The sequence below is a fragment of the Plecotus auritus genome, assembly GCF_963455305.1.
Source record: "Plecotus auritus genome assembly, chromosome: 7".
Lineage (NCBI taxonomy): Eukaryota > Metazoa > Chordata > Mammalia > Chiroptera > Vespertilionidae > Plecotus > Plecotus auritus.
The window spans coordinates 48624541-48644533 of record NC_137774.1 but is presented as its reverse complement, the minus strand read 5'-3'; the positions used below and the strand labels follow the sequence as shown (position 1 = coordinate 48644533).

Sequence of the window (19993 nt, the reverse complement as noted above, 5' to 3'; positions counted from 1 at the left end):
GGACCCCTGGTATCTTTCCAGAATCCAGCCCAGCTCTTCACATCAAACAGACACGGAAAAGATCTGTTAAAGGAATGACGGAGGCCTGTTAATGCCCTAAAGAGCTTAGGCAAAGTAGGAGGGCTGCCCTAGACCCAGGGTGAACACGAACTTCAGCGGCCAGGCGTGTAAGACAAACAGGTGGGGGTAGGGATGTGGTAACATGGGAGGGGGGACCATGCCTGTCTAGGGAGAAGCCCCCCAGTTTCAGCGAATTTATGCTACGTGGAATGTGAGCTCAGGACTGCCAAACCTTCCAGACTTTCAGGAGAAGCCAGAAGTTAGGACTTGTATGAAATATCCTTCTTTTAAAATCTTTGTCACCAATGAAATTATTTGAAAAGCCCTCCAAGGATCAAGGAAAACAGGTCAACAGGCCTTGGGCCTCCAGTGTATTCTATCTGCTTCTGCCTGCCTACCTTTCCATTCGCTGAGAAATGCTATTCCTCTAGCTGCGGCCGGACCCACCCCCCATGCACACAACAGAGGGAGCGGGGCCTTCCCTCATCTGCGCCTGGTCTGCAGGAAACCTTAGTGAGGTCTCTTCCCAGGGGGGACACCCTGGCCCCTGGAGTTCATCCCATTAACTCTCTCCTAGCCTTGGGCTGAGTTTTAAAGAAAGGTCACTTTACCATCAAGTTCCACCTTACCCATGTTATAAACCTCCAAGTTCCTACTGAACCTAGCTTTTGAAGTTTTTGCAAGTCTATCAGCACATATATTAAAATCTTTGTCACCAAGGAAAGTATTTGAAAAGCACATATCTTAATATATTCCTTCTCAAAACACTTCAGAAAACCGTCTGTGAGGCTGTTGCCACACTGGCCTCGCTGTGTTCTTCCGACTGCGAGAAGGCCGCTCTTTTCTCTGCCGGGAACAGGAACTGTGAGATCTAGCCGCAGGCAAATGCCGAGACCATGGAGACGCCGGTAGCTGCCTTTCCTTCAAATCACGGAAGGTTTCTAAGTTATTGTTGTTCTGAGATTTTTGAAGACACTTATTTCCGCTCCTTATTAGTGAGTGTTCAGCCTGCTTTCAATGATCAAGCTGGTGTATAAACTGTTTTTGGCAATTCTTTTTTTTTTTTTAATATATTTTATTGATATTTCGCAGAGAGGAAGGGAGAGGGATAGAAAGCTAGAAACATCGATGAGAGAGAAACATCGATCAGCTGCCTCCTGCACACCTCCCACTGGGGATGTGCCCGCAACCAAGGTACATGCCCTTGACCGGAATCGAACCCGGGACCTTTCAGTCCGCAGGCCGACGCTCTATCCACTGAGCCAAACCGGTTTCGGCTGTTTTTGGCAATTCTTAATCACAATGTGGGACCCCAAATCCCACCCTCTTATAAATAGGGCTTCCAATGACAAGCCCACACCAGGGTGCAGGTGCTGAAAACAACTTACAGTGGATCCTGCACACACATTTTCATGGGCTCCAGTGATTTCTTCCTCCCAGGAAGTCACTGAGCTCAACGGCAGTGCGCCTGGAACGGGGAGGCGATCCTGCGGCTACTCGGCTTAGCTTGCTCACTTTCATACAGCCTTTAAGTATTTTATAATCTTTCATATGCTTTGAACTGATTATAAGGCCAAGCATCGAATTTCTTTTAAAGGCATAAAATACTAAAAACACAGTTCAGCTCATCTGCAGCACCTCTGAGGGAGGGAAAGGCGTGGGAAGTGGTGACATGTCATTTCCCATTAAACGAGCCCAGGTGCTAGTGGCCCGCTGATTTCTCAGCTGCACACCCCTCCCCACACCTTGATCTCCATAGTGCAACTGGGCTTCACAGAATGACCTGTGTGCTCTGAGTGTGTGTCTGTGTGTATAAGCCCTTCCCCCTGTGTGTGAGTGGGCAGGGGGCATGTGTGTGCATGTGCATGTGCTCTGTTGGGTCAAATCAAATAAAGTTGTTCAGAAATGCTCTACCACCGGCTAATGCCTCTTCAACTGTTGAATTTTGGTGAATGTCCTAGGGGAGGAATATATAATTTAAGGGATGCATTTAAAATTTATGTGTCTTTATTTTTCATGAGTAAGATAAATTTAGTCACCACGTATAATTTGATAACATCTTTGGTTTTTAGAAAGAATTCAAAACCCATAAAATAGTAGCTTCGGGATATGAAGGTAGTAAGAAAAGTAATTTGAAGTTGGTCTATTATTATCGCCTGCTTTGGTTTTAATGGATGTGCATGACACAAATTACATTTTAAGCTCTTTGGGGGCGGAGATTACTTCTAACATGTCTCGGTATCCTCTCCCACACATTCTGAGAGTTAGTGCCTGCCATGTCATGTGCACTTACTGAATGAGCGAGGCCGGGACTTGGTGTGGTTCTGCTTCGGTTCCAGCTGAATAACCAATGAGCTGTGAAAGCCCCAGTTAAAGAGACAAGGGATGTAATACAGGTGTGCAGGCACTGTAGCTGCTCTCCTGGATTTGATCTTAAAGACTTGCCACAGCTAATGAAAGCACACGGTAGGCTGTCATGGGGAATGGCACTGGCCATATTGTGCTGCTTTATGATTATGTGAAAAACTCCAGGTGCGAGTCACCTTGAGAGAAAACTGGTACATGGGGTGGATCCTGCTGAGGTCGTTCATGATGAAGTAGAGCAGAGAGGCGCGGGCGGCCACCGGTCGATAGTGCTCCCGGGCCTCGTTGATTTTCACTTCGGTCACCTTGGCCTCCTGGACCTGTTAGAAAAAGAAATGGTGGCCCATTGTTCAAGCCAACCAGGGCTTCCTGAGAAGCAGCTGTGTGAGTCCAGCGTCTGTGTGTGGGGTGGGACAGATTGTGATCGGGAGAGTGGCTGAGGGTTGGAAAGCTGCCGTGGTATTCCTTAACGGAGCTTATAGTAACCATCTTTCAGGGGGTGAGTGTCAGCCCTTCTGGCTGGGCAATGTGGGCCGTACAAGCCTTGCGTGCCATTTCTTAAATATATGTCTAATATAAATAACAAAAACTTTTATAAAAAAGTCACAAAAAAGTAGTTGGTTGAACTAAAATATAAAAACAGCAACAGAAGATGGGAGAGGATGAACAAAGTGTTCTAAAATATTTACATTATTTTTGGAGAATCTAGATATATTGCTTAATTTTAGACTGTTAAATTAATATATCTATTGTCAAGTCACATAAATAATGACATATTTTTTACATATAAATGAAAAGGTTAATCAATAAAATAAAATAAAATCAGCAAAGGTTAAAAGAGGAGGATAAAGAAAAAGGAAGGAGAAAAAATAAACAAAAGCATGGTTAATAGAAAACACAGATTAAGATAGTAGAAATATTTAACTATATCTGTAATGTTAATAAATGTAAATTGGTTACATTCAGTAGTAAAAAGACAAAAAATTCTCAGAAGGGAGTGGAAGTGAACAGAAATCACATAATTGCTCATATTGGTGTTATCACAGATTTATACACTTAAGCTCACCTGGGTCCTTAATGCTGCCCATTATTCTGTGTGTCTTTAGTCAACTTTCATTTCTATTTCTTGCAACAACTATTGTAAACCTTCACTCTTCTCCCCAAGTCCTCTACCTCACCATCATTCCCTCTCTCAGCAGAGTACATGGGAGTTGCAAAAGGAGAAGTGAGTATAGACAACTCTTTAAAATAGCCAAACTATGAAATGGTAAAGAGAGAAAGGATTGTAACCTAAAGAGTACATGGATCCTTCAAGACTTTCCCTTCTATTCCATTAATTTTCTGTCCCTCTACCCCAGCTGCCCATAGGGACCCACGAGCCACTTCTAGATTCACATTTGCCCTGTATCCCCTATCACATTGGAACTAACTATCTTTCTGAAGATAAGCTCTTGCACAGTGACAGATGAGTACTAGAATTGGTGGGGTGATCATATTGTAAGGCATAAAATGTTGAATCCTATATTATACACATGAAACTAATGTAAATAATGTAAGATTATATACCAATTACACTCAAATAAAAAATAAAGCTCTTTATCGATAACCCAAATTATATTTCTCTTGACTTTCTTATGTACCCGACTATATTAATTATTCCTTGCCATCCCCATTAATTCAACTCTTCTTGGCAACTGCTCTTTTTCCTTTACAACCCATGCATTTTCCCACCCCCAGCTAAGATCTTAGCATGCTCAGTCTCTCCCATGTCAGGGGAGAATGCCTTGAAGGATCCATCTACTCTTTAAGTTACAACCTTTCACTCTTTACCATTTCATAGTTTGGCTACTTTAAAGAGTTGTCTATACTCACTTCTCCTTTCTCAACTCCCATTTGCTCTCATTCTAATGCAGGCTTCTCTTCTACTGCTTCACTGAAACCATTCTCCCCAAGTTCATTGGTAACTCCTTTTTGCAAAATTCAGTGGACACATCTTAGCCATTATTCAATACCATTGGACATCCCTTCCTCTTGAAATGCTTCTTTTCATGATACCTTATTACCTGCTTTTCCTTCCATCTCTCTGCTCCATTTTATCCTTCATATCTTTACTTTTCTTAAACTGTATCAGTATTCCTCAATGCTCTACTTCCAGTCTTATTGTATTACTGGTGTCTGGGTTCTTGTGATCTCCCAGGATAAAAGTCAAAAGAGATCACCAGAAACCGAGACAACCCTGGTGCATTGGCCAGGAACCAAACTCAGGTCTCCAACATGTCGGGCAAAAATCTTACCATTGAACCATCCTGAGTTCTTGGGAGCTCCTGAGATAGAAATCAAGAGAGTTCACCATAAGGATAGTGCTCAGGAAAAAAATGGTGTACTAAGGGAAACAACATTTAAAGGGAAAAGAGAAATGCTGCTCCCCAAACAAAAGCCAGGAAATAGTTTTAAAGAAGTTGGGGCTGGAAGAATGATGTCTAAGTGTGACGTCTAAGTATGGAGAGGCGGGACTCTTTGGTGCCTGTGTGGTGGAACTACATGCTTCTTCATGCATCACATGTCTTATTAGCATGTTAATTCTTCACTCCAAGGGTGTGTTTTTTTAGCATTTAAATGAGGGAGGGTCACCAAAGGGCATTCTTTCTTGCTAGTGCATATGTGTGAGTGAAGGGAACACAATTTAAGCTCACGGGAAACACAATTTAAGCTCACGGGAGTAAATCTTGCAGACAGAACTGTCCTTCAGTCTAGCCGCTAATTGGCTGTAAGGAGAGGGTAAGATATATGGGGAGATTAATGAGTTTTTGACTGGTACCTGCTGGGCTCCAGGAGTAGCCTACCTATCTTGATTGCACACACATCTCATAGGTGACTTCATTCACTTCTAAAATTTCAATGACCAACTACCTGCTGTTGATTCTCAGCACTCTATCACCAGCCCAAGATCATATATCCAAAAATCCATGGGACATTCCCATGTGAATGGCTCAAAGACATTGCAAACTCAATACAACACAAACTAAAACCATCATTTCTTCTCATTCCCAAATCCACTTCTAATCTCTTTTTTTTCAGTTATAGGCACCAGTACCTTTCTAATTTTTTTTTTAAAATATATTTTATTGATATTTTACAGAGAGGAAGGGAGAGGGATAGAGAGTTAGAAACATCGATGAGAGAGAAACATCGATCAGCTGCCTCCTGCACACCTCCCACTGAGGATGTGCCCGCAACCAACGTACATGCCCTTGACCGGAATCGAACCCGGGACCTTTCAGTCCGCAGGCCGACGCTCTATCCACTGAGCCAAACCGGTTTCGGCACCAGTACCTTTCTAGATGTTTATTCCTGGAACCTGAGTAATTTCCTTGACTACACCTATATCTATATACAAGAATGGGCAAAAGTCGGTTTGCAGTTGAGAATATGCAAAACAGTTTATTCTTGTATTATTTATTACTTACTAGGGGCCTGGTGCACGAAATTCATGCACTGGGAGAGGGGTCCCTCAGCCCAGCCTGCCCCTCTCACATACTGGGAGCCCTCAGGGGATGTCCTACTGGGGCAACTGGGCTGATCAGGGGAAGTCACCAGCCCCATCACCCCGCTGCTGCAGCCACTACCAGTCACCGCAGCCACCAAGGTGTTTTCATCAACACAGACTCCAGGCCCTTCACCATGAAAAAATGGCAACTTTCTTTAGGCATTTTCAAGATGTGTCTTTCTTAGGATATGACATTTCTTTCTTTTTTTTTAATCCTCACCTGAGGATATGTTTCCATTGATTTTTAGAGAATGTGGAAGAGAAAGGGAAAGACAGAGAGAAACATCAAAGTGAGAGGAACCCTTTGATTGGTTGCCTCCTGCATGAGCCCTGACCTGGGCCCCAGCCAGGGAGGAGCCTGCAACCTAGGTACATGCCCTTGATCAGAATCGAACCGGACCCTGCGGTCGGCAAGCCTAGGCGTTATCCACTGAGCCAAACTGGCTAGGGCAGGATATGACATTTCTTAGCTCTCCAGCAGCGGACCTTCCTTATTTTCCTCCAGGAGTGTGGTGGAAAAACCTTAGATCACCTTTTTGGATTCTTATACCCAAGTTACTAAGAATATTACCAGTGGCAAACAGGGAGCTTAGCCAATGAGCAGTCAGAAAAGGTATTTCCTCTGTAGTTCACACCAATCGCCTCCGATCTCTGGCTCCGCCCCTGCCAAGGCCTAAAGCCTCTGGGCCTGGGCAGGGGACCCCCAGTTCCCGCCGATGGCTCTGCTCTGCCCCTGTCCAGGCCCCAAGCCTCTGGCCCGGGCTTGGAGCCTGGGCAGGAGACCCCCAGCTCCCTCTGATCGCCAGCTCCACCCCTGCCAGGCCTATAGCCTCAGGGCTTAGGCAGGGGCCCTCCAGCTCCCTCCGATTGCCTGGCTGCACCCCTACCCAGGAGCCCCCTGGCTCAGGCCCTTCCCAGGTTGCTCAGGACCCACCAGGGGCCTACCTCGGAGTGACCTGGGTGCTGAGAAAGTTCCCAGGACCCAGGCTGCGTATGCAAATTAACCTTCATCTTTGTTGGGTTAATTTGCATAGTCACTCTGATTGGATAGCAGAGGTACGGTCAATTTACATGTTTGTCTATTATTAGGTATGATTGTATTATTTCCCATATGAACAACTGTAAAGCTACTTATGTCCACCTGTATAATCATATCCGATAAATTAGCAAGTTTTTCAATTCTACCTCTGAATTTGCACATAGCTCTGGAATTTGCCCACTTCTTTGCACCACAACTGCCAACCTTAGCTTGGGATATCATCACCTCTAATCGGGATCACTGTGCCCTCTACTACTTTCTCTGCCTCTGCATTCCCAAGCTTTCCTCCAGACTGTTTCTGGAGTGATCTTTCTAAAGCACAGTTCTGACTATGTTATTCTCTTGTCTAAAGAGGAAAACAAAAAACTCTTTTATGATCCCCAACTCTCATTCAAGCCCAAACTTCTTAGCATAGTCTACCAAGTCTATTGCAATGGAAACAGCCTACATTTCATGCTTCATCTCCAGTGACTACTTCCATCTCCTCTACTGTCCCTCGAGTCCTTTACACTACAGAGAAATGTCCCTCCCCTCTGACTGAGCTGAGTGCTTTCCCTGTGTGTTCATGGCCTCCTGTGCTTCCTCTACCACAGCCCTCATCACAGCTTTGCAGTTGCCTGTTTGCCTTTCTTCTTCAGAGGACCAGGTCCCAGAAGCCTGGGATTCCGGCACGTTCATTGTTGTACCCCCAACTTTTGTCATGGAATTTGGAATAGAACAGCCTCCAAGTAAGTATTTATTGGATGAATGGATGAGAAAGAGAAAGAAGACAAACAAGACATGAAACAGCAAGAGAAAAAAAGGTTCTATAATGCTTCGTGCACAGCAGGCACTCAATAAATGTTCGTTGACTTTGAAGAGGAGGATAAAGAAAGAAGGAATGAGCTCTAGCCAGTTTGGCTCAGTAGATAGATTGTCGGCCTGTGGACTGAATGGTCCCGGGTTCGATTCCAGTCAAGGGCACATGCTTGATCCCCAGTAGGGGGCATGCAGGAGGCAGCCAATCAATGATTCTCTCTCATCATTGGTGTTTCTATTTCTCTCTCTCTTCTCCCTTCCTCTCTGAAATCAATAAAGATATATTTTAAAAAAGAGTCATTCTTCCATCTCTCTGAAAATTAAGAAAAAGAAAAGAGAAGAAGAAAAGAAAAGAAAGAAGGAATGAGGCGGCAGGAAGAGATATCAACATGGTCAATTCCACCTCTGACCTACTCCCTGGAAGTGGATTGGAAAGTGTCCTCTCAACTCTTCTGCCCCAGGCAGTGGAACTTCTGCTGTAAATATTTTGTAAACTTTGCCTGCCCCTATCTACAGATATGGAGGCCATAGTGAACCACGGGCAAAACCTGGGGTCACACCACAGTCACAGAGACAAGTGAGGCTGGACCTTCCTCCTTTCAGTCTCTCACTCAAACCTCAGCTGTCTGTTATCCCAGAATGGTATGAGCTGGTTTGTCTGTCTTGTCCATTTTTTTTAAGACTTTAAAAAATCAATTTTTAGAAAGAGAGGGAGAGGAAGAGAAAGATTGATATGAGAGTGAAACATGGATCAGCTGCCTTCTGCACAGTCCCTTTGGGGGATTAAGCGCACAACTCAGGCACGTACCCTGACCAGGAATTGAACCAGCAATCTTTTGGAGTATTGGACTACACCCAACCAGCCACATGGGCCAGGGCATTCTTCATTTTTCCTACCTTGTTTCTACCTGGAACAGAGTCTTTATATTTGGAGAAATCCCAATAATCTGACAATAAGTGTATTCCTTCAAAGGTGTATTGTTCCTGGACACTGGTACAGACACACTTAACCTACTCAGACCAGTATCTTTTTTTTTTTTTTAATCCTCACCTGAAGATATTTTTCCATTGATTTTTAGAGAGAGTGAATGAGAGAAGGGAAGACAGAGAGAAATATCAATGTGAGAGAAAGACAGAGAGAAATATCAATGTGAGAGAAAAACATCGATTGGTTGCCTCCTTCATGCACACAGGGCCTGGGCTGGGGAGGAGCCTGCAACTGAGGTACATGCCCTTGACCGGAATCGACCCCGGGACCCTTTGGTCCACTGAGCCAAACTGTCTAGTGCTCAGACCAGTATCTTAAATACTCTTCTGATCCAAGAGTAGAGCTGAAAATGAGGAAAGAACTGTGTAGGTTAGCAGCCTGCTCGGAATGGGCGGGGGAGCTTGGCCCTCGGAAGTCATGTCTGCTAGTCCCCACAAGGGAAAACAAAAGCCTTCCAAACGTTGTGAAAGAAGGGAAGAAAGCTGTACCCTAAGTTGTTTGCAGGATGGTACTGTTTTTGAGAGCTGAGTTTCCTGGGAAGCCATTGAAGTTCTCTCATTAAAGTCAGACATGTGAGATTTTTGCAGGCTGGGGTTTCCTCAAGGCGCAATCGTGCCTGAACCAGCCAACTCTTACAGCAGTGTGACCCCTTACCTTCGGGGCAATTCTACAAACTCACTGAGGAGTTAAGTAGAGCTCCCATGCCCTGCACTGATGACAATGCCCTGCACAGGCTTAACTGCTCATCAAACATTTGTGGAGGTGAGTTGTCAAAAGCATTTCCCAGAAGTTGGGACCTCCACAACACAGAATGTGAGCCAGTCACTTTAGGAATCCTGCTTAGTTTGCTTTTCTAGGAGAAACTTGGGAAGACGGAAGAGCCATCTGTCAGTCTGGCTTCTTTTACCTAAAAGTTGAATGCAGGGTGTAGGAGGGGGGCATTTGCTCCCCAGCTCAGGCTGCCAGGGTAGTTTCACCTTTTCCTCGACTTCCGCCGCGGTCTGCTTGGTGACCTCCAGGTTCTCCACCAAGGCCGTTTCTCCCAGGAAGTTCCCAGAGGCCGAGGAGAGGCGAGACAGCAGGTTGTCTTCCAGTGTTTTCAGGGTGATTTTGAACCCGTTCTGCTGCTTCGTGAGATCTGACTGCAAAGATCAAGTGAGGGGGAGTCACATATAGAAGCCCAGAGCATCCTACTCTCGGGATAGGTCTGAAAAAATAAATGTTTCTGGGGCCAGGGTCCCTTCTCTTCGAGATAGCAAACTGAAGGCAAAATAGCAGAATGATCAAGACCTTAAGCAGTCAAGATGAGCAAATGAGTTGAACCCCAACTGCACCATTTCCTAGTCATGTGACCTTAGGCTAATTACCTCCTGTGACCTTTAGTAACCTGAGCTGGGGTAGTCCCAGTCCCCACACCTGGGAGTGCTGTGCAATGCTGCACACGATGCCAACAGTCTGTTCATGAAACGGAACCTGTTTTTGTGAATACTTTTAGTTCCCCAGAGGGTCCTCTCTATCACATCTTTACTGCTCCCAGATGAATAGCTCTCCTACGGATAATTTTTTTTTGGGAAAAAAAGTCAACAGAAACTGTCTTACACAGTTTAGACAAGATCATTGCAAGAGCTCTCCTCAAGGCTGGCGGGGGTGCTGGTGTCCAAGCGGATCTCACCTGTCTTCCCTATCGGGTTGTTAGGTTCCTATCCTACAGCACTGGACACTCTCTCTCGGGTGGGGCCATAACCTCAGGCAGCTGCGGTTTCTCTGGGGTAATTGCTTTTGGATTCACGAAAGAACAATCTTCCTGTTCGAGGCTCAAGCCATGGCCACCCTGCTCAGCTTCTGCTTCTTACAAAACACATTCCTCAATCCCAGGTTACAACCAGGATTTGCTGTTCTCTGCAGGGAATGCTCTGTGCCAGGGTTTTTAAATTAGTGAGGGCCCAGCTGGCGTGGCTCAGTGGTTGAACCAGGTGGTCACGGTTCGATTCCCCATCAGGGCACATGCCTGGGTTGCAGGCTTGATCCCCAGTGTGGGGCATGCAGGAGGCAGCTGATCAATGATTCTCTCTCATCATTGATGTTTCTCTCTCTCTCCCTCTCCCTTCCTCTCTGAAATCAATAAAAATATATTTAAAAAAAGTAGGAATTAGCTCAGATGCAACCCCCTAATAGAACCTTTTTCTGACTTCCCAGTTTAAATTAGTCCAGGGCTCTCTAAGATTCTCATCACCACCTGACATGCATATATATTTTGTTTACATTCTTATTTTCTATGTCCCTTTACTAGACTGTGAGCCTACGAGGGCAGGGACATGGTGTTCCTTTTGACCTGCTGAACCTGAGCGCCTGTGCTCTTGCGTGCTTCGGAGTTGGGCTCCGTGGGTGTGTGCTCAGTAAAGGCATGCTCGCAGGAAGCGGAGGCCAGGCGCCCCGGCATCAAATCTCACATACACGGTCATTTTGGACGTGCATTTATAATCTAATCAGGCCTAAAGAGCGTATAATGGGGATGTTACTTGCTGTGGACTGAATTGTGTCTCCAATAAATCATGTTGAAGCCCTTCCCCCCATATTGGAAATGGGCCTTTACGGGGTTGAGTAAGGTTAAATGTCAATAGGGTGCCGCTCTGGTCTGATGGGAGTAGTGTCCTTATAAACAGAGACACCAGAGAGGTTCTCTCTTTCTCTGCACACACAGGAGGAGGCCTGGGAGTACACAGTGACATGGTGGCTATCTCCAAGCCAGGGAGGAAGGTCTCTCCAGACACCAAACACGCGGTCCCCTATCTTGGACTTACAGCTTCCAGAACTGTGAGAAAATAAATGTCTGTGTTTATTGTAGCAACCCGAGCTAAGACACTGTCCTACGGTGGATGAACCACCTGTTTTTAATGCCCTTGCAAAATTGAACCCTGCTTAGTGGTGACATAGGCATGAGAACATGTGTGACAGGAGGCCCTCATGGCTGGCCATGCAAGCTCATAGTCCCTCCATGGTCCTGCGATGAGTGTCTGTCTGCCTCGGTTCTTCAGCTCACTCTAGCCTCTGTTTCCCTGGTGTTCCAGGTGGCAAGAGGTGTTGAAGCTCCTCAGTCTAGCAGAGCCCCGGCTGCTCAGCTCCAGAGCAAATAGCCCACATACTTTCCCCAGAGAGGGGCGCCCTGCGGGATCTAGTGACAGCGCATTGTCTGCCTCCCTTTCTCAGCGGATCCTGGACGCACCTTCAGCTGCTCCAGGTCTGGCCTCTCCATGCTGACCACAGCGGCCAGCAGCTGGTCCTCCAGGCCATCCCTGGTCACAGTGAAGTTGATGAGGGTGGCCTGAGCCTGAAGCTCCGGCTGGTAGTGAGGATTGGCCAGCTTGGTGTGAAGTATGAGCCGGAACTTGGGATTGTATTCACACTCTTTGTCTCCGATTTTAATGAACCTGGAACATAAAGGCTCGGGTAAAGGTGGGTACCTTCCCGTGAGATTAAATCAGAGACAGAATTCTAGATTTGTTTGAAGATCATAGTAAATAATGCTGCCATATTCAGGCAGATTCCTAAGCATGGCTAGTGTGAGCCTTGGGATCCTTGTTGCCTTAACGTGGGAAACAGGGGTGGGGGGTGATAGACTTTTCCCACGCCACCATGTTTGATTCTGCATCATGCAAAACGGTGGGGAGAGGCAGTGACACATTACGGAACATTTCCAGCAGATGGCAGTGAAGTGTTTGCAGGAAGGGGACCTCTTTAGTTTGCACAAAGGTACCTTACAGGCTGGCTGTAGGGCTTACTTGTGTCTGTGGCTAACAGAGAATGACATCCACGAGTGAAAATGGTTAATTAAGTTAACAAGCACATCCCGAGGACATGTAAAGGCGGCTTTCGTCTTGGGCACAGGGTGAGGCTTCATGATAATCACCCTTCCCTCTCCCAGGAGCCCTCTGCTGCCCTTCTCTTTCCTCCTGCCTGTGCCACACGCTAATTAGCTACCAGCACCCAGAGCAATTGGGGCTCATCACAGTGACCAAGAGGTGAGTTCTCAGAACTCTGAGGCCTGGCTTGGGTAAAATGCTCACGCTTAAAGTCAGCCTGCTTTTTTGCCACTTTCCTTCTAAAGTTCCTCCAAAATAGTGCACTATGGCTATTTAGAAGGAAGCCGAGGAGGACATTGATGGATGGAAGCAAAGTTACTCTAGAAACTTTCTCTAGGATGTGAGGCAGCAATCACTCCTCTGCTGGAGGAAAGAGGAGTGTGCATGCTGTGGGAGACACTTGACGCAAGTTGGGGAGAGTATGTTTAAGGGGAGCAGAGCTGTCCACAGTCCTGCCGGGGCCGTGAACCAGCTCTCAAAGGATGGGCAACACAGCTGAGTCTCACCGTCCTTTTTTAATGACTTCTCTCCCAAGCAGTGGTCCCAGAACAGGATCAATAGACTCCTCCAGGTTTTCAATCAGCACCACGTCTCCAGCTTCCAGAGCTTGCTCTATGGTTTGGAGGTAGCTGGGGAGAAAGTCAGTAGAATGAGCCTGTGGCCAGGTACAGATTCAGAGGAAATTTAACAAGACAGTGGAGGCTCTGAAGCTCAGGGATAAACTTGGAAGCAACCTACCTGGGATGATTTCTGTGGCCGCATTTTTTTCTTATATAGTTTTAGAAATAGGGGACATTTTTAAAATAAAAATGTGAAAATTAACTATAACCTTTCCATCTATCATTTAAATTTGGTGTTACTATACATGTTTTGATGTCATATATTTTCAAGTTTATTATCACTATTTCTATTTATTTTATATTATATATATAATTACGTATATTTGCATTTATATTTATTATTAGACTTATAAAGCATATTTGTTTAATAACCTGGCTTTGTACATAAAATGCATTGTAAACATTTTTCCCATGTCATTAAATTTTCTTCTGTAACAATTTTTTATATAATTGGCCCTGGCTGGTATGGCTCGGTTGGTTGGGTGTTGTCCCGTGCACTGAAGGTTTGATTCTGGGTCAGGGCACATTCCCCGGGTTGTGGATCGATCCTCAGTAGGGGGCGTGCAGATGCAGCCAATCAATGATTCTCATCATTGATGTTTCTCTCTCTCCCTCTCCCTTTCCCTTCTCTCTGGAACCAACACAAATATATTTAAAAAAAATCAATAAAATATTTTTAAAACATTATAGTGAAGAAGAAGAGGAGGGACTCATATAAGCTAATACTGAAATATTTTATATAATTTCAACAATACAGATATGTAGAAAAAAAGGTCTAAAAGGATATCATATACCAAAAAGTTAGCAATCTTTTTCTGTGAATAATGAATTATAGGAGTTTAATTTTTGTCTTTGTGATTTTTTTGTACAACCTTTTTTCTTTTACTGCAATAATATATATGTATTTTAAATGAGAAATATAACAATAAATGTTATTAAATATAAAACTAAATAATTAAAGGTATATTTTTATATGAGTAGAAAGGAATAAACATCCATTTAATAAGAAAATTTAACATAGAGTAAAATGTCACCTCTAATTAATTGAGGGAAAGGATGGAGAATCTAATAAATGGTATTGGAAAGTGGCTAACCATTTCTAAAATAAAAATTAGGTCTATACTTTATATAATACCCTAAAATATATTTCAGATGATTGGATTTCAGTGTAAAAAACCATTTAAAATCTAAAAATTCTAGGTGAATATTTACATAATTTCTGGACAGAAAAAGACTTTTCTAAGCTTGATCGATGAAAGAAATGAGTGACAAATCTGAACAAATTGTAGTGACACTCGACCGAACATCCATTCCTCTGATGAAGGGAGACTATACTAAATAGTCTCAACACGTATTACATGTAATAAACTATATACATTCAAATACTAGATACCAAATCTAGAAAACCATCTAACAGAAGAGTAGTCAATGGACATGAACAGAGAATTATTTGAACAGGTGTTTACCGAGGGCTTCCTATGTGTCAAGCACTGGTTTTGTTATTAGGGCAATAGGAATGAGCAAAAAGAACAAACTTTTTCCCCCTAAAATGCAGTTATTGGTTAGTTAGAAAAGAATACTTTAATTAAATGTCTCATGTCATTTCTCACCAAAATTTGCTCTATAAGAAAGAGTCCATTCTGTATTCAATATTTGCTTTAACTATTTTTTCAACATTGCCTGTTTTCTTTAAACAACCATGGGTGAGCAGGACCTCTGGATAAGCATGTTTGGGACAAGTGGTCAGAGCAGCAAACTTCACTTTGGAAGCCATGTGTTCGAGTAAATAAACCTTGGATCACTAAGTGAGATCACCTTGGTTCAAACACTGCCTCCATCGATTTAAAAATATTTAAATTAATTTTTAATTGTTGTAAAATATACATGAAATCCACCATCTTCACCATTTTTAAGTGTAAAGTTCGGTGGCATTGAGAACATTCCCACTATTGCGTTACCATCACCACCATTCCTCTCCAGAACTCTCTTCATCTTGCAAAACTGAAACCCTTAACCCCCTTACACAATGATTCCTCATCTCCCCTACCCCTCCTCTGGGGGACCAATTCTGTCCCTATGAACCTGACCACTCTAAGTACCTCATGTAAGTGGAATTACGCAGTATTTGTCCTCCTGTGACTGGCTTATTTCACTTACAGGATGTCCTTAAGGATGTTAAGATTCATTCATGTTGTAGAATGTATCAGAATTTCATTCCTTTTCAAGGCAGAATGATATTCCATTGTATGTATATACTACATTTTATTTCTCCATTTATCTGTTTATGGACAGGTAGATTGCTTCCACCTTTTGCCTCTTGTAAATAATGCTGTTATGACCATGGGGGAACAAATATCCATTGCTTTGAAAGCTGTGTACTCTTGGGGAAATTACTTTTGTGAATCTCACTTTCCTCAAATGTGAATGGTACCAATAACACTAACCTTATATGTTGTGTGGATTAAAAAAGCATCTATAATAATAAAAGTGTAATATGCTAATTAGACATTCTTCTGGATAACCTTTCAGACGAAGCCAGGGCTGTGAGGAAAGCCCCGGTCCTGGGAAACCAGTGCTGGCAGTCGGGGGAAGGAAGGTCTACTCTTACACAAATTTCATACATTGGGCCTCTAGTTTGAAATAAAACGTGTACCATCAAGAATGGCACATGTCAACTACCTAATACATGGCCTGAGCCCCGTCCCTTTCCATCATTGCCCTACTCTATTTCTCTCATGCATCCTAGGGCACAGAATAAGAATTGAATACTGAAAATACAGGGCTAAGTTGTAACAGGGCTAATGTAGCAATGGGGTGAGAGATGCCGAGGCCCGGCCTGTGCAGTGTGGTGTGTACTGGACTGACATTCTCTCTGGTATTCACGTCCCTTCTTGTAGTAGTAACTCCCGTCTTGTAGGTTCAAAGCCGTATGGCCGGCACAAAGGGCTCTGAAGTTTCCTTGGCTGCTATGCATCCAATCGCAAATGTCCTGTTGCTCCTCAGGAGAAAGAGAGTTCAGGTTTGTTCAGTGTGGCTCAGGGGCAGGGGTGGGAGAAAGGGGTAGGAGAGGCCTAAGGTGGGCAGGTTTTGGCTCAAGGTGAGGAAGACTTTGTAAAACACAGATTCCGACAATGAAATGTGAGGCTGGGGGAGTCAGGGAGTATTCAAGCATAGATGGGAGGGTAGATGCCAGGGATAGTGGAGCCAGGGCTCCTGAATGGGTTGAGAGGCTGACACAAATGATCTCTACTGAGAGAGAAAATTAGAGACTCGGTATCCAAGCATCTTGCATTGAGATGTGTCCTAAAACGGGAGGAGGAACATGGGAGACCAGGAGGGACCAGGAGAGTAGAAACAACCCACCGGGGCTTAAGATCTGCTCATAACACTTCTGTTTTCTCTGCAAATGGCAAAAGTGGGACGTTTCGTGCTAGGCCACTTACCCCTTCTGACCTATCTGGGTGACCCGGAGGTCTTCTCCGTATTTGTTCTTGACCCATTTAATGCCTTGCAGCTGAGGGTCAACCAGGAGTGGCCAGCGTTCACAGGTGATGAGGATGGTGGCATTCTCCATGGACATGCGGTCGGCAGGGAGGCCCTGGTTCTGCCAGGCAGCCACGTCGGCATCATCCGTCAGCATCCTCAGGGGGTCCAGGCTGGGGGTGACCGGGATGGGGACCTGAGGATGAAGAAATGCCCCCACACTCAGAACGGAAGCGAGTCTTCTCAGCTGTGGTTGGATGCACAATGGTTCCCTAAAATGAAGAGTTCTTTGAAAGTGCTTTTCTGGATGTGTAATTATTTCTGGAACAGGTTTTTTAAAGTCCTGAGAGTATTTTTTGTGTTGACTGATGAAAACAGCAGAAATTCAGCCTGTGTGACCCTTGCCCTTCAATTTATTCACCTAGATCAGATTTCTACCATAAATCATTTGTATCTAAATCAATAGTCTCTTCCATGCCCTTACCCGTGTTAACATACTGCATCTCTGTGCTTCTCGTGCGCCAGGGCCCACGTCTACAGAGCTTTCTCTGTCTGTGCAGCCAACACGGACCGCTCTCCGCTCTCACTACCTCACCCTTTGCTGACAGAGGCCCGCTGTGCAGAGAGCTGGGGTTGCTTCCCTTGCTCCCGGCCCAGGACCCCCACACCCAGGGCTGACCGCGTGACTCTGCAAAGTCCCTGCTGGTGCCCTGGGAGACCGGTGTGACCTCCAGGCCTGAGCGTGCCTCCGCACATCCCGTTTCCCTGTGGCCCGGGTGAGCCCCAGGCCCCACCTTTCTGTCTCTGTTGACCTCTCTCTGCTTGTGTAATTCTTGTGCAAGTAATATGTTCCTTTGGGGACGTGCACCTTTTTAAAAAATGGAAGTAATCATCCCAGTGTTGTGCAACCATCAGCTCTGGTTCTGAAACACTTTCATCGCCCCAAAAGGAGGCCCCATACCCATTATTAGTCACTCCCCGTGCTCCCCTACCCCCAGCTCTTAGCAACCACGCTTCCGCTTTCTGTCTCCATGGGTGTACTTAGTCTGGCTATTTCACTTAAAAGGAATCATACAATATGTGATGTTTTGTGTCTGGCTACTTTCATTTAGCAGAATGTTTTCGAGGTTCACACACATATGCCCTTTGAACTCCTTCGTCTCTCTCTTCTCTGCAGTCTGTCTTCCCAGTTACCTCGGGAAAACGTTTGCAAACCATCTCCTGCCCCTTTAATCACCTGCTAAGTTTGCGAGTGGCCAGTGCTGTGCCATCAGACAGCCTCTGAAGGGAAACCTGCCCCTGGAGGTCCTTACCCCGGGATCGGAAATGGCTCCATGGCGACAGCTTCCTTTGTAATCTATGCTTTCTGGTTTATGCACTGAAAGCTATCGCTGTGAGAAGGAATCCGCAGATTTCACCTGACTGCTAACAGGGTCCCGGGCACGAAAATTCATACAAACCCCAAACAAAACGAGAAAAATCATCGCGAAGCTGCCCCATCTTCGTTCGCTCAGCTAATGATCGCCCTTTTAACACTTTCCTTTTCTACAAGTGCCCAAGTAAATAAATAGAGTTCTTTTTGTTTATTTCCTAGAGTTGTAAGAGTTTTTAAAGCACTATTCGACATATTATCAGGTAAGATTTCATAAGCTGATGTGTGAAACCAATCCTCACTAGACAACGTGGGTTCTGCGTTCAAAGGCGACACCTACAGGTGAGCTTGAGAATGCAGCCCCTACGCGGGCGCGGACCTCCGCGCTGAGTCCCGCCCCTTATGAACACAAGCTCCTTATGAACACAAGCTCCTGGCTGGGCTGGGGGCTGCTGCGGGCACGTGGGCAGGAAGGTCTTAGCTACCTCGTGAGGCGTAGGGCACGCGGAACACTCCGTGGCTATGTGGGCGGAGGGATGTGGCAGTCTCGGGTCACATTAAGTGTTATTTGGTCTAAGGCTCCAACATAACCCTGAGCTGCTTCAGCCAGGAACCAGCATTCCCACTCCACCGGGTCAGTGCAGAGGAGGGGCTGGGGGAAATCCACCCCTCACACCAAGAGGCCGCTGCGTGCGCATGGCAGGAGAGGATAAAGCCGGTGCACACGGGGGCACAGACGGTGCAGCTTGGGACCCGGTAACAAGGTGCAGTGCAGAAGCGGGGGAGGGGCCTGGTCCCTGCTGCCCCGAGACATGTGGCTCAAGAGCAGAGAGATTGGAGGCAACACAGGTGGCGCTGGTACCGCTCAGGGCTTATCGTTCTGAGGGGGCCAGGGAGCAGCCTGCTGGGCAGGAGACCAGAGTTCCCACAGAGGACCCCATTGGGTGAGAGCTGTTTTCCTGGGAATACCCCAGCTGACCCGCCCAGAGGGCCATGGGTGGGGATTCAGGGCAGTGTGGGAGCACGTGGTACGTATGTCTCTCTCCTGGATCCCAGCCATCATGGCGGGTGCTCAGGTGGAGGTGGGAGAAGGTCTGCAAGAGGGGTCTAGAAGGTTTGGGTGATTGTCATGTGAGCGCATTGGTGCCACGGGCTGCTGTGGGCAGTGGAAATTCTGGCCGCACATACTTGCAACTGGCTCAGGTAGGGTCTCCAGGTCCCGTCCATGAGGCTCTGCCGGTATTTCTTTGTAAAGAAACCGAGGTAGGAAATGAAGGCCGTGATAAGTAAAATGTCTCCACACAACGTGCTTTCCTGCTTCTTGAAGTTCTGCACAGCTTCTGCCCACCGCACATTTTCAGAAGCGAGTCCTCCCACCTATGGTTTCAAAGGCCAGAGAGAAGAGAAGGCTTGTCACAGAGCCACGGGCTCAGTCCCGCAGGCTCACAGCGCACCTTTCCCTGAGGAACACCCGGAGCATCACTGACGCGGCCCTTCTGACCCCTAGAGTTTGCAGCAAGCATCTCAGCAAACAATTGGCCCCCGTTCTGTGCTGTGTGCTGTGTGCTGTATGGGCTGTGGATCGATGGCAGGCCTGGATGCAGGCTTCCAGGTCTGCCCTTCATAGGTACAAAGATGAACACCACCCTCCTCACAGGCTGCTGAAAAGCTTCCATATGACCATGCGTGCTAATCACTCAGCACAGTGCCTGGTCCGCAAAATATATTAGAAAATTATTCACCTCTCCTGTCTCTTCTCCAAATGCTGGGATATGAAAATAAGTAAAATTAATTTCATGCGCTATAAATAATTCACAGTGGGCAGGGAGAGAGACATGGTAATTAAGACACAGAGCTGGAAG

At 45.7% G+C, this 19993-nt stretch overlaps 1 protein-coding gene across 1 annotated transcript in view; it reads right to left on the bottom strand.

Annotated features, from left to right (window-relative positions):
* Nucleotides 1–19993, bottom strand: part of DNAH9 (dynein axonemal heavy chain 9) — a 362400-nt gene that overhangs the window by 63979 nt on the left and 278428 nt on the right. The window contains exons 52-57 of the mRNA XM_080680625.1: nt 19320–19508; nt 16720–16955; nt 13163–13285; nt 12020–12224; nt 9774–9938; nt 2604–2744 (exon numbers count right to left, since the gene is read on the bottom strand). Of these exons, the coding sequence (XP_080536751.1) occupies nt 2604–2744; nt 9774–9938; nt 12020–12224; nt 13163–13285; nt 16720–16955; nt 19320–19508 (1059 nt within the window). The remainder of the gene's footprint in view (nt 1–2603; nt 2745–9773; nt 9939–12019; nt 12225–13162; nt 13286–16719; nt 16956–19319; nt 19509–19993) is intronic.